The sequence below is a fragment of the Vitis vinifera genome, chromosome 19, assembly GCF_030704535.1.
Source record: "Vitis vinifera cultivar Pinot Noir 40024 chromosome 19, ASM3070453v1".
NCBI lineage: Eukaryota > Viridiplantae > Streptophyta > Magnoliopsida > Vitales > Vitaceae > Vitis > Vitis vinifera.
The window spans coordinates 4,725,326-4,740,180 of NC_081823.1; the positions used below are offsets into that span (position 1 = coordinate 4,725,326).

General features: G+C 37.0%; 2 protein-coding genes across 2 annotated transcripts; both read right to left on the reverse strand.

Annotated features, from left to right (window-relative positions):
* Window positions 1-292: 292 nt before the first annotated feature.
* On the reverse strand, window positions 293-7,075 carry LOC100260657 (G-type lectin S-receptor-like serine/threonine-protein kinase At4g27290). The gene is made up of 7 exons (XM_019217014.2): window positions 3,271-7,075; window positions 2,628-2,774; window positions 2,252-2,406; window positions 1,790-2,000; window positions 1,108-1,345; window positions 877-1,027; window positions 293-807 (listed from the first exon to the last, which is right to left on the reverse strand). The coding sequence occupies exons 1-7, from the start codon at window positions 4,613-4,615 to the stop codon at window positions 523-525; spliced, it is 2,532 nt and encodes an 843-aa protein (XP_019072559.2). The 5' UTR covers window positions 4,616-7,075; the 3' UTR covers window positions 293-522.
* A 507-nt stretch (window positions 7,076-7,582) lies between these two features.
* Window positions 7,583-11,692, reverse strand: LOC100243545 (G-type lectin S-receptor-like serine/threonine-protein kinase At4g27290; the record flags this gene model as incomplete). The annotated part of the gene is made up of 8 exons (XM_059735546.1): window positions 7,583-8,009; window positions 8,088-8,238; window positions 8,320-8,557; window positions 8,967-9,183; window positions 9,459-9,613; window positions 9,825-9,849; window positions 9,925-9,971; window positions 10,474-11,692. Coding segments are annotated over 8 exons (2,337 nt in total), but the record flags the coding sequence as incomplete, so codon positions are not given.
* Window positions 11,693-14,855: the final 3,163 nt, after the last annotated feature.

The following is a 14,855-nucleotide window of genomic DNA, read 5'->3' on the forward strand; positions in this document are numbered from 1 at the left end:
TAGGTGGCATACATTCCCTTCAAATAAATAACAAAATCAATCCCAATTTACAGCTAGAATCTACTTAAATATCACATGTCAGCCCTACAAAATAATTAAGCACATTAGTTATTGTTTGTAGTCATGTTTTTCCTTTTTGTTTATTTATTTTTATTTTTACTTGATTATGGCATGTTAAGATGGGTAATCTCATTAAATTATTCCAGAGAGAAACCAAAACCCTTGTTAGAAGAAAAGAAAAAAAGACCAAAAACAGAGTCAAGGTTTCCTTAAAAGGTGCTAGTAATAAGTATCTTTAAAAAGAATAGCTTTTATTATATGGTCATCTTTTATTATTGAACTTATATACTATGAATAACTATCACCATCCTTATAAAAAGCAGCAAAAAATATTGATCACCTAATAACATCTTAGATGAATCAAGGTTGAGAGGAGTTACTAAAAGTAATTGAGACATGAAATTTAAGCTTATATGGTCATAGGTCTAGAGATAACAAAACATTAACGTGAAACATCTTATTCTATCGAGCTTCCAACAACGTGATGGGGGATTGAGTACCAGATGGAGAACTTGCTTCCATCATACTCCTATCAGTGAAGAAACAAGGCTCTTTGGGTTGAGGTAGTGCACCCTCACTACTCAACATCAAAACCACAGAATGCATGCTTGGTCGATCATTTGGAAAACGTTGCACACATAATAGGCCCAAATTGATTATGGGTATAACTTCAGATAGATTGCAGGTGTTCCCCAATGATGCATCAATAAATTCTGAAGACCTATCTTCTTTATAGAGTGTCCATGCCTAGACAATTGAAAAAAGAATCAACACTTCTTTTAATATTGAAATAGAGAAATATTACTTGATACTTACATGCCCAAGAAGATTAATGTTGCGATCTGGGTGGTTAAATCCTATGTTTCTCTTCCCACTTACAATCTCTAACACCAAAACACCAAAGCTAAAAACATCGGATTTTGTGGAATACAATCCTTCACTTGCATACTCTGGAGACATATAACCTCTGTAGGAAGCCATTGAAGAAGAGGTTGAATTCACAAGCAACAAAGATAAGATTATATACACATCACAAGATATACTTACAATGTTCCAGCCACTCTTGTTGTATTTGCTTCCGTTTCATTTCCTCCAAAACTTCTTGCTATTCCGAAGTCTGAAATTTTGGGGCTCATTTCATTATCTAGTAAAATGTTTTCTGCTTTGAGATCTCTATGGATTATCCTGAGTCTAGAATCTTGATGAAGATAGAGAAGGCCTCGAGCTATCCCATTGATGATGTGAAAGCGCTTGGGCCAATCTAGTACCACGCTTCGCATTTGATCTGCCCATTTTTTATCATTCAAGTTAACTTGTTCTACTACTTGGATTGTTATAAATGGAAAATATTTCAAGAAACAAATGATTTCAAATTCCATGAGAGTTGTTTAGAGCAATGACATGTAAAAACAAAAGTGAGTATGATTAAAAATCATTCTCAATGATTAAAGAACATTGTCAAGGACACACAAATGGATAATGATCTTAATGGTAAGGATCAAAACCCCTAGTTTTTATACAAGAGCCACAAGATTAGAGAAAATAGAAGTAAGAAAGATTTTCTAGATAAATGCATCTACTCTTTATCTTGTTCCCAACAATTTTTCTTTGAGATTGGTAAAATTTGTTATAAATAAAGAATTTTCCTAGCATTTGCATAGAAGAAAAAAAAAAAAAAAAGCCATTCTAGTAGACAAAGAAACTAAATAGTGGTTTTAGAGAGTCAAACCAAAAATAAACAAGTCCAAGCTTTTGTTGGGCAAGTATTCATAGATCAACATCCTTTCTCTGCCATGAATGCAACATCCAAGAAGCTTTACAAGATTTCGATGTTGAAGTTTTGCAATGGATTCAGCTTCATTTTTTAACTCTTCTAATCCTTGTCTAGAAGTTTTTAACATCATCTTCACTGCTATTTCTTGTCCCTCTTGCAATATTCCCTAAAAACAACACATTGTTTTTATTTTGAAAGCTTTGCAAATTAAATGAAACTTATCAATATTCAAAATGAGTAGCCCTAAACAAACTAGTGACACAAAAATGTTGGCACATATATTGGCTTCAAGACATTAAGGCATATATCTTAATGTGGCTTCATTTAGATACTATGACAATTGGGGACAATGACAACTTCTCAATATGCTTAGATGTGTGTTTTTAACTTGTAAGTTGTTGCAGGGCATACCCTTACCTTGTAGACAGGCCCAAAACCACCCTCTCCAAGCTTATTGTCACTAGAAAAGTTATTGGTGGCATTCAATAATGTATCCAAGTCAAATAATGGTATCTCTAGGTGCTCCTGACCTTCATTGGTTTCATCTCCCTCAATATTGTGTTCCATGTATCCTACAAAATGGAGAATGGAATGAAGGATTAAAGAATGCATAAATCCTATATACAGAAATCATGAACTTGACCCATCTCCATGCCTAGATCATTTCATCATTTATCAAATCAAGCCATGTAAATCCCTTGCTCCTTTTTTGAGTAATACATAATCAGACAACGTGTGGAAGTACTTCTGACTAATGCACTTAGTGATACAAGCACTATGATTTGTTACTTGCCTCTTCTCTTTAGCCGCCTCTTCCTCTTCTTTAGCACACACAGGGTTAAGACCAGACTTAAAAGAACTACTCCTGTGATTGATATAGAGATGGCAATGGCTTGCTTTTTCTTCTTCTTGGAGCTGCTATTTAGGCTTGACAAAGCATCTTAACACAAATGGAAAGAAATTAAGTAGAAAAGCCAGTAAATAAAATAGAAAAACTATAAATTCCTATAAGTAGTAACCACTATTCCAAAATATATTTTTAGTTTGCAACCATGAAAGTAGAGTTCAAGGAACTGTAGTTGCCATAGGATTTGAGGGCACAAATCAGTTGGTGTATTGGTGTGTTATAGCATCTAGCTTACTATAATTGAAATCTAAAAGAAAAATATTCCAACTTTTGAGTAGACCTCTGCTTTGCACTCTAGTCTTCAGAAAATAAGTATACTATTCCATGGAAGAATGTGCTTGGCAGTTGGTCTTAGATTTTTCACACCAGCAATAATTGAGACAGAGGTAAAGCGTTAAGTCACAAAATCAAGGATAAAACTAGAGGCACGTGTGCACGGTGAACAACTGATTCAAAACCTTTGAATAAATATACCATGAAATTTGTATCAGATTTATGTTTCTTAGGCAACAAAAAGAAAAGTTTATACCTGATTCTGATGCAGCCATCCTTGCATAAAACTCTTGCCCATTTTGAGTGAAGTCTCTGATGTCAATCAAGTCATCAAACCAGAGCAAGCATCCACTTCCTCCTCCTCTGATATCTGAATTTGCATAAGCAGTGCAAGAGCAGTTCCTCAAGCACAGGGAAGCACATTCCTTAAGGTTCATGCTTTCATCAAACCAGGAGTTCCGCGTGTCTGGCAGTTTCACACCAGAGTACTTTACAAATCCATCACCCTTTTGACAATCCAGTGGAGTACTTCGAACGCATCCCTTTGACCAGTCTGCCATGTCCCAATTGCTTTGGAACTTTGGCCTAAATCCCTTCATACACTCACATTTTGGAGATTCATCAATCTTACAGATTCCATATACTCCACATATTGCATAATTGTCACAGTCATCCTTCTGTGTGGTTGAGTAAAGAGTCCATTCATTTTTTTGATCAGTCCATGTGAATCTTCGTGAATAACCATCAGGAGTTAACACAAGCCTCATAATAACTGAGCTGTTAACAAGAGAATAAATAAAATATATCTCCTTTTCATTAGAAACAAAATTAAATGTATAAACTGAGTTGTTTGTTAATTGAGGTATTCCACTATATCGAACACCATTCCATGGTCCAGCACGAAACTCTACAGCTAAACCATTCCTCAATAATAGTTGTGGAAATCCACTTAGATCAATCCCATAAGTAAAATTACCTTTAGAAGGGTCATCATCACTCTTCCACGATGACAGGTATCGATCCAGGCCTGTTACTCTGTTCCTTCCAAACTTCATGCCTGGTAGAAGCGTATCGCATGGATAATCAAAACTCTGCCAGAAGAAGTTTTCTGAGTCACTATCATTGCCACTTCTCATAACAAGATTTCCAGATTCCAAAAGCTGAGCATTTGGATCCTCTGCAAAACGTGATGAATTAGAATTCCAAAGAATTCCATTAGTACCGTTGACCAGAACAAGAATTCCCTGCTCAGTGACCTTTAAAACTCCCGATGAATCAGTTAGTGGACTTTCTCTATTGGCAACCCATACCACTGTCCCAGTAGCCACTTTCTTGTACCATATCCCCAAGTATCGATTCTTGGAATTTCCTGGACTGAAGAAACCCAGTTCAAAGCTCCCACCCGCTGAAGTGATGGTCTCACCATCTGTAATGTTTTGATTTACAATTATGGTGTCTACTGCCACGGAGATTCTTAAGAGGGATAATACATAGGAGAAGATAACTGCAACTGTTGTAAGAGAATCCATAGTTGTTCCTAGATAGAAAATGCCTGAGATTTTAGGTGCTTTCCAAGTCTCCTTATATTTTTCTTTCCCCATGTTAGATTTTGCATAGGTTGCTTCATATATCAAAGTCAATGTAACTCTCCATCGTTAGCCATAACTCCGGAAATCTATTCATGTCATTGTTTTTATTGGCATTCAATGGTGGGGTCCGTTGAGTTAAATATATGAATGATTTGTATGACTTAGAGAAGAACATCTCACCCACATCCCCATCCACATTTAATTTTCCATACCTCTTAAAGTGGACTAGGAATTAGTTTATACAACAAGTTGAAGTAAGGACCAATAACAGAATGACTGTTGTAGCAACCCTCTTTCCTAGTCAAAGTTTACAGGTCATTTACAACTCACATACAGAGAACATTCATGTGGTCCAGTTTCTAATTAAACTTCAAATACTGAGTAGCTTTCACGACTTGTTAAATATTTGGATTCTCTAGTTTCCTTTTTTTTTTTTTCCCAACTTTGGAACGATGCCCACGTGACTTGTTGCCAGCTCTTGACTCAAATTTATATGGGTGTATAGACTTGTTTACACCTTAGATATTGAAATGAAGCTTTGAGCGAAGTCATCACAGTTGGCTGGACCTGCATGGAAGTTGGTTATGCTCCTCCGGGTATAAAAATTTAGAAGAGGACTACTTTGTTCTCTCACAAGTCCCAAGGCTCCTTGAGCTTCAATGACTTGTTGTAGTGATTTGATGAGAGCATCTCTATCTCTGGGATGGCTGACACCGATCCTCTCAATCAACAAATAGCTCATACATTGTGACGAGGAAAGAATGATCTCAATCAATTAACAACTTACACATTGATCATAATTAGAGAATCATAACTCCTTTTCGCTAAAGGACTTAGGAGCTTTGCATTATTTTCTTGGAATTAAAGTGTTTTGGGATTCCATAGGACTTTATCTAACTTGGTCCAAATATATACTTGACTTGTTAAAATGAACTAACATAGAACCAGCCAAAAGTTGCCCTACACTAGCAATTATGGGCTTACAGCTATCCATTTCTAGTGCACCTAACTTGAACAATGAGAAGTTGCATCACAACACTGTAGGGGCATTACAATATCTCATGATTACTTGACTAAAATATCATACATTATAAACAAATCAAGTCAGTTTTTACATTTTCCAACTGATATGCGTCAGAAAGTTTGTAAATGAGTCTTGAGATACTTGCATGGGAGTATTGATCATGGCCTACACATTCAATCAGCTTCTGCATTTAGTCTCACTAGCTTCTTAGATGCTGATTGGGTCAGATGTGTTGACGATCCAAGGTCTGTTAATGGCTTCTATGTTTTTCTTGGTCCTAACATTGTCTCATGGAGTTCACGTAAGCAAAAGTTAGTTGCAAGGTCCAACACTGAGTCTTGATTCAAAGCATTGGCTCACACAGCAGCAGAGGTGACCTGGTTGCAAGCCTTAAAAGATCTACAAGTCCTTAATTCTTCATGTCCTGTAATCTGGTGTGAAAACATTAGGGTAGCTTGCATTACTGCAAAACTGGTTACACATGCTCGCACCAAACAAATGGAAGTAGATGTCCATTTTGTACGTGACAAAGTGCCGCAGAAGGAGTTAGACATTCGGTATGTACCTACAAAAGATCGGGTAGCTGATATACTAACAAAGCCCTTATCTATATCCCAGTTCAACATCCTTAAGGTCGAGCTCAATGTGAAGGTGTCCCCATTTCACTTGAGGTGGCATGTTTGACAGAATGTTGCAGTTACAAAATTAGTTTCAGAGTTAATTGAGTTTAGCTTTAACAGTTCCACAGTTGAGGTTAGATTTAGAATTAGATAAAAGAAAGAATCAGTTAGTCTCCAACCAACTTGTAATCTTCTCTATAGAAAGGAAAAGAGAGAAAGAAAAAAAAGAGGTCAGTTGTATTTCTCGCATGCCGTGATTTTATCTCCTATGTTCTCCTCTGTTTTTCAGTCTCAACATCTTATCTCCTATGCAAGGTCCAACACTCGGCCAAGATTCAAGAGGCATGTTCATGCACACATTATGCCATATATTAAACTGTAATTGAAAGCTAAAACAACAAACATGTTGAAATTTTATGTGGACCGGTGCTAAACTTCAGGTTATTGGTGCTTTATATAAAAGAAACTGTTTTCCTCCTTGAAGTTTTGTGTCAAATTTACTTTTCTTCTGTTAGGAACAGATAAGTTCATACCTAATTCTGATGCAGCCATTCTTAAATAAAGCACTTGTCCATTTTCAGCTATATCTACCAAATCGAATCACTAAACCAGGCAAAGCATCCACTTCCTCATTTATATGTGAATTAGCAACGCCCTTGAGGTTCATACTTTGATTAAACCATGAGCTCTACCTGTCTGGGAGTTTCATACCTGATAACTTTACAACTTGTCACTCATCTAATGAATTAGCCGAGTGGGAATTACACCAGTCTCCATAGACACTTTCCTGTATCATATCCCTAAGCCTGAATTTGTGGAGTTATCTGGGCTGAAAAGCCCTAGTTCAAAGCCACAAACAACTCCAATGATTACCTCACATCTACTGTTGACGTACATAGGATAAGAAAATTGTGGTTGGTTGGCCATGACCAATCAATCTTTTTCCGTGGATATATATTATTCTAGCATTAAGTGGCATATATTCCCTTCAAATAAATAACAAAATCAATCCCAATTTGCAGCTAGAATCTACTTAATTAACCTCTTGTTCTTGATGCTAAAGTGTTAAAAGGTCATATTTTTCTTTTTAATTTTTTTACTTGATTCTGACATGTTAAAATAGTAATCTTATTAACTTATTTAAGAGAGAAACCCCTTTTTTAGCAGATATCAAATATCAACAAAAGACCAAAAACAGAGTCAAGGTTTCTCTACAAGATGCAAGTAATTAGTATTTTTTATAAGAATAGCTTTTTTTATATGGTCAACTTCTATCATTGAACTTACATACCATGAATAACTATCATAATCGATACAAAAAGATAGCAGCAAAGACTGATCACCAGATAACATCTTAGATGAGTCTTTTGTTAGAAGCTAAGCAGTATGATTGCGAAAAAGTTGCCAAATGTAGTTGAAACTTAAGCTTATATTGTCATAGGTCTAACGACAACAAAACATCAACATGAAGCATCTTCTATCGAGCTTCCAACAATGTGATGGTGGGTTGAATACCAGAGAAAGAATTTGCATCCATCATATTCCTATCAGTGAAGAAACAAGGCTCTTTGGGCCGAGGTAGTGCCCCCTCACTACCCAACATCAAAATCACAGAGTGCATGCTTGGTCGATCATCCGGGAAACGTTGTATGCATAATAGGCCCACGTTGATTGAACGTAGCACTTCAAATAGATTGCAGGTGTTCACTTTTGATGTATCAATAAATTCTAAAGACCCACCTTCTATATAGAGTGTCCATGCCTAGAGAATTGAAAAGAGGATCAGCACTGCCTTTATATAGTGAAATAAGGAAATAAGAAAATATTACCCAATACTTACATGCCCAAGAAGATTAAGGTCATGGCCTGGGTGGCTAAATCCTCTGTTTCTCTTCCCACTTACAATCTTTAGCAACAAAACACCAAAGCTAAAAACATCGGATTTTGTGGAATACAATCCTTCACTTGCATACTCTGGAGACATATAACCTCTGTAGGAAACCGTTGAAGAAAGGGTTAAATTCACAAGCAATGGAGATAAAGACTTTATACATATCACTAAATATACTTACAATGTTCCAGCCACTCTTGTTGTGTTTGCTTCAATTTCATTTCCTCCAAAACTTCTTGCTATTCCGAAGTCTGAAATTTTGGGGCTCATTTCATTATCTAGTAAAATGTTTTCTGCTTTGAGATCTCTATGGATTATCCTGAGTCTAGAATCTTGATGAAGATAAAGAAGGCCTCGAGCAATCCCATTGATAATGAGGAAGCGCTTAGGCCAATCTAGTACCCTGCTTCGCATGTGATCTATCCATTTTTTTTATCATTCAAGTTAACCCATTCTACTACTTGGATTATTGAAAATAAATGGAAAACATTTCAAGAAACAAATGATTACAAATTTCAAGAGAGTTGTTCAAAGCAAACATTGTCAAAGATTGAAAAACATTGTCAAAGAGACACAAATAGATAATGGATCTTAATGGTAGGGTTCCAAACCCCTAACATTTTTAAAAAATGTTAGAGAAAATAGAAATATGAAAAATTTTCTAAATAAATGCATCTATGCTTTATCTTGTCCTTGAGGATTTTTCTTTGAAATTTGTCAAATCCATGGTAAATAAAGAATTTCCCTAGCATGTATAGGAGAAGAGAGAGAAAAGAGAAGCTACTCAATTAGACAAAGAAACTATATAGTGGTTTTAGAGAGCCGAACCAAAAATGTACAAGTCCAAGCTTTTGTTGGGCATGTATTCATAAATCAACAATCTTTCTCTGCCATGAATGCAACATCCAAGAAGCTTTACAAGATTTCGGTGCTGAAGTTTTGTAATGGATTCAACTTCATTTTTGAACTCTTTTAATCCTTGTCTAGAAGTTTTTGACATCATCTTTACTGCTATTTCTTGTCCTTCTTGCAATATTCCCTGAAAACATCATATTCTTTTTATTCTGAAAGCTTTTCAAATTAAAAGAAACTTGTCCATATTCAATATGAAGAGTCCTAAAGAAACCAGAGACACAAAAATGTTGGCACATACACCGACTTCAAAACTTTAAGGAGTATAGTGGCCTTGATACATGTTGTTTCATTTAGATACTATGAAGATTGGGGACATCAACTACTTCTCAAGATGCTTAGCTATGTATCTATAATGTTTTATTAACTTGTAACTTGTCTTATCCAAAAGGCAAAGTATAACCCTACCTTATAGACAGGTTCAAAACCACCCTCTCCAAGTTTATTGTCTCTAGAAAAGTTATTGGTGGCATTCAATAATGTATCCAAGTCAAATAATGGTAAATCTAGATGCTCTTGGCCTTTATTGTTTTCACCTTCTTTTGATTTATGATCCATGTATTCTGCAGAATGGAGAATAAAATGAAGGATTAAAGAATTCATCAACCTGGAATTTAGCCCATTTCCAAGCCTAGATCATTTCATTGTTTCTAAAATCAAGCCAGGTCAATCTATTGCTCCCCTTTTTTATTTATTATTACATAATCAAACAACGTGTAGAAGTACTTTTGACTAATACATATGGTGATACAAGCACTATGATTTGTTACTTACCTTTTTTCTTTAGCTGCTTCTTCCTCTTCTTGAGCACATACAAGATCAGGACTGGACTTAAAAAAACTATTCCTGTAATTGATATAGAGATGACAATGACCTGCTTTTTCTTCTTCTTGGAGCTACTATTTATGCTTGAAGAAGCTTCTTGACACAAAAGGAAAGAAATTAAGAAGGAGAGCTAAGAAATAAATTAGAAAAACTATAAATTCCTATGAACAGTAACTGTTGATCTAAAATATATTTGTAGTTTACAGCCATGAAGGTAGAAGTTCAAGGAACTGCAATTGCCATAGGATTTGATAGCACAAATCAGTTGGTGTATTGGTGTGTTATAGCATCTATCTTAATACAATTGAAATCTAAAAGAAAAATATTCCAACTTTTGAGTAGACCTCTACTTTGCACTCTAGTCTTTAGAAAATACGTATACTATTCCATGAAATAATGTGCTTGGCATTTGGTATCAGATTTTTCACATCAGCAATAATTGAGATGGAGGTAAATTAAGATTTAAGTTGCAAAATCATGGGATTGAACTAGAGGCACATATGCAAGGTGAACAACTGATTCAAAACTTTTGAGTAAATATACCATGAAATTTGTATGAGATTTAAGTTTCCCAAGTATGAAAAAGAAATGTTTATACCTGATTCTGATGCAGCCATCCTTGCATAAAACTCTTGCCCATTTTGAGTGAAGTCTCTGATGTCAATCAAGTCATCAAACCAGAGCAAGCATCCACTTCCTCCTCCTCTGATATCTGAATTTGCATAAGCAGTGCAAGAGCAGTTCCTCAAGCACAAGGAAGCACATTCCTTAAGGTTCATGCTTTCATCAAACCAGGAGTTCCGCGTGTCTGGCAGTTTCACACCAGAGTACTTTACAAATCCATCACCCTTTTGACAATCCAGCGGAGTACTTCGAACGCATCCCTTTGACCAGTCTGCCATGTCCCAATTGCTTTGGAACTTTGGCCTAAATCCCTTCATACACTCACATTTTGGAGATTCATCAATCTTACAGATTCCATATACTCCACATATTGCATAATTGTCACAGTCATCCTTCTGTGTGGTTGAGTAAAGAGTCCATTCATTTTTTTGATCAGTCCATGTGAATCTTCGTGAATAACCATCAGGAGTTAACACAAGCCTCAAAATAACAGAGCTGCTAACTAGAGAATAAATAAAATATATCTCCTTTTCATTAGAAACAAAATTAAATGTATAAACTGAGTTGTTTGTTAATTGAGGTATTCCACTATATCGAACACCATTCCATGGTCCTGCACGAAACTCTACAGCTAAACCATTCCTCAATAATTGTTGTGGAAATCCACTTAGATCAATCCCATAAGTAAAATTACCTTTAGAAGGGTCATCAGCACTCGTCCATGATGACAGGTACCGATCCATGCCCATTACTCTGTTCCTTCCAAACTTCATGCCTGGTAGAAGAGTATCGCATGGATAATCAAAACTCTGCCATAGGAAGTTTTCTGGGTCACTATCATAGCCATTTCTCATAACAAGATTTCCAGATTCCAAAAGCTGAGCGTTTGGATCCTGCGCAGAACGTGATGAATTAGAATTCCAAAGAATTCCATTAGTACCGCTGACCACAACAAGAATTCCCTGCTGAGTGACCTTTAAAACACCTGATGAATCAGTTAGTGGACTTTCTCTATTGGCAACCCATACCACCGTCTGAGGAGCCACTTTCTTGTACCATATCCCCAAGTATCGATTCTTGGAATCACCTGGACTGAAGAAACCCAATTGAAAGGTCCCACCCGCTGAATTGATGGTCTCGCCATCTCTAATGTGTTGATTTACATTTATGGTGTCTACTGTAGTGGAGATTCTTAAGAGGGAGAATACATAGTATTAAAATTGATTAATGTGAAAACTTGCCTTGTTGAACAAAGAAATATGCAGAGTTTGTTAGGTTGTTACAAGTTAGTGGAATTTTTTTATTTTGTTATTTTTCATTTTCTGGATGAGCTGGAATCTTCTCGATTGTTCCAAGCCTTCCTATATATGTTGCTACTGTACAATCAGTGAAGAGGGGAATCAATGAATTAGTTTTATTTCTCTCTCAGGCCTTTGTTTGCCTTTCTTGCCATTTACCTTTTGTTTTTCTATTATGGTATCAGAGCGTATTCCTTCCGTTTTTCCTTCCTTCTGAGCATGGCTAAGGGCAAACCTCCTCAGCATCCTTTTCAGTCTCCCATGGAAGATCATAGTAGTCCCTATTTTCTTCACAATGGTGATCATCCAAGTCTCTCTCTGGTTTCTCTTTCACTTGCTGGATTTGGTTCAAACTATCATTCTTGGCGCCGATCAATGGTTATAGCTTTAAATGCTAAGAACAAACTTGGGTTTATCGATGGAACCATCTCACGTCCTGCTGCAACAGATCTCCTTGCTGGTCCTTGGTCTCGCTGCAACAACATGGTCATATCTTGGCTCTCTAACTCGGTTTGCAAAGAAATTGCAGAGAGCATCCTCTATCATGAAACAACCATCGAAATATGGAATGATCTATACGAACGATTTCATTAGGGCAGTGGTCCTCAAATTTTTGAACTCAAGCAAAAAATTATTGCTCACACTCAGGGATCGGCTGATGTCAATACCTACTATACTCGACTGAAATCCTTGTGGGATGAGCTTCAAGAATTCAAGGCGATACTAGTTTGCAATTGCGGTGGCATGCGTGTTTATATGGAGGATCAACAACGAGAATCTGTGATGCAATTTCTGCTGGGTTTGAACGAATCCTTCGCTCCGATTTGAGCTCAAATCCTGTTGATGGAACCGACTCCTCCGCTGAACAAAGTTTTCTCCCTGGTTGTTCAAGAAGAACGACAACGATCTCTTACCACCTCCAACTCTCCGGCATTCACTGCTCCTGTTTCCTCCAGATTTCAAGCGGCATCTAGAGCTTTTTCTCCTACTAATGCCTCTCGATCAAGAAAGGATCGCCCACTCTGTACCCATTGCAACATCTTGGGTCACACAGTTGATCGGTGCTACAAAATACATGGGTATCCACCTGGATTCAGAAATAGGCCCAACTTCAAGCCCAATGGTTCTCGCCCAAATCAAATGCTACCCAATAGTCTTCACACGAATCAGTTGACTCTCACAGATGGCTCCACCGCCTCTGCATCTCCACCACCTCTCACTCATGACCAACACAATCAGTTATTAGCTCTCTTAAGTTTGCACAGCTCGAGTGGCTCCTCTGCCTCATTCGGTGACAGCAACCCTCTTCAGCAATCCATTTCCAACTTCACTGGTATCCTTTCTCTTTCTCCTTCATCATCCACTCTCAACCCTAGCATTTGGATTTTAGATTCAAGGGCAACCCACCATGTTTGCACTAATTCCTCCATGTTTCACTCTATTCATTCATTTTCTTCCAACACTGTCACTTTACCCACTGGTATAAAAATATCAATCACCGGAATAGGCACCATTCATCTGTCACCTCATCTCGTGCTTGAACATGTTCTCTACATTCCAACATTAAAATTTAATCTTATCTCCATTAGTGCCTTAACTCAAACCAATTGTTTTTCCTTTGATTTTACTGCTCGTTTTTGCTTCATTCAAGACCACTCACAGGGGAAGCTGATTGGGATGGGTAGACGTCAAGGCAACATTTACCTCTTAGATAGCTCAGTCTTTCGTTCTATTTCCTCTGTATTCGTTGTTGATAACAACACTTCTGCTCATGTAAACAAATTGTGGCATTTCAGATTAGGCCACCCATCCAATGTCAAACTCAGTGTATTGAAACCTCATTTACAGTTGCAAAGTAATGGCAATACCAATCTTTCTTGTTCAATTTGCCCTCTGGCAAAACAAAAACGTTTGCCATTTGATTGTCATAATAATTTATCTCCTTCTCCATTTGATCTCATACACTGTGATATTTGGGGTCCATTTCATATTCCCACACATGATGAATTTCGTTATTTTTTGACAATCGTTGATGATTGTACAAAGAATACATGGGTTCATCTTCTACGTGCTAAATCTGATGTCAAGACCATTTTTCCATAATTTTTCTCCATGGTTAAAACCCAGTTTGGTCTCACCATTAAAGCAGTTCGCAGTGACAATGCCCCTGAATTAAACCTCTCCAATCTCTTTACCCAACTTGGTGTGCTCCATTTTTTCTCTTGTGTTGAAACTCCTCAACAAAACTCGGTTGTTGAGCGTAAACACCAACACATCCTAAACGTAGCTCGGGCCTTATATTTCCAATCCAACATACCTATAGGATATTGGGGGGATTGTGTGCTTACTTCGGTTTACCTTATAAATCGAATTCCATCACCATTACTGAACAACAAAACTCCTTTTGAACTACATCATAAATCACCATCTTACTCCCATCTCAAATCTTTCAGATGTCTTTGTTATAGTTCAACTCTTCCTCGAGCCTTACCTTGTGTCTTTTTAGGATATCCTTTTGGTTACAAAGGTTACAAAATTCTAGACTTAGAGACCAACCAAATATCTGTCTCCCGAAATGTTATCTTCCAAGAATCTGTGTTTCCTTTCAAGTTATCTCAGAATAATAACTCTGTTGCTTCAGATTTCTTTTCTGAAAAGGTGCTGCCTATTGTACCAGTTTCTACCCCTTCCCCTTCTTTTAATAATTCGACTTCACATCCTAACAGCCCTGACTCTTCCTCCAATGACACTTCACCTCATACCACCTCCCACACAACCACCAGATCTTCTAGAGTATCCCAACCACCCAAATATCTCTCTGATTATCACTGTTATTTAGCTTCTTCTACTCGTCATTTCGATATATCCAACTCCACTCCTTACCCCTTATTCGATGTCATCTCCTACAATAAACTTTCCCCTTCTTTTCGTGCATTTTCTATTTCCATTTCCACCATCATAGAACCCAAAACAACATATGCTGAGGCAGTCGTTGTACCCGAGTGGCAGCATGCTATGTGAGCTGAACTGCAAGCTTTAGAGTCCAATAATACCTGGT

Excerpts from the sequence above, each read along its gene's own strand:
- LOC100260657 (XM_019217014.2), bottom strand. The coding sequence starts at position 4,615 with ATGGGGAAAGAAAAATATAAGGAGACTTGGAAAGCACCTAAAATCTCA. Across the intron at positions 2,407-2,627 it reads GAGGCGGCTAAAGAGAAGAG|GATACATGGAACACAATATT; the intron begins GCAAGTAACAAA and ends TCCATTTTGTAG. Across the intron at positions 2,001-2,251 it reads GTTTTGGGCCTGTCTACAAG|GGAATATTGCAAGAGGGACA; the intron begins GTAAGGGTATGC and ends TGTTGTTTTTAG.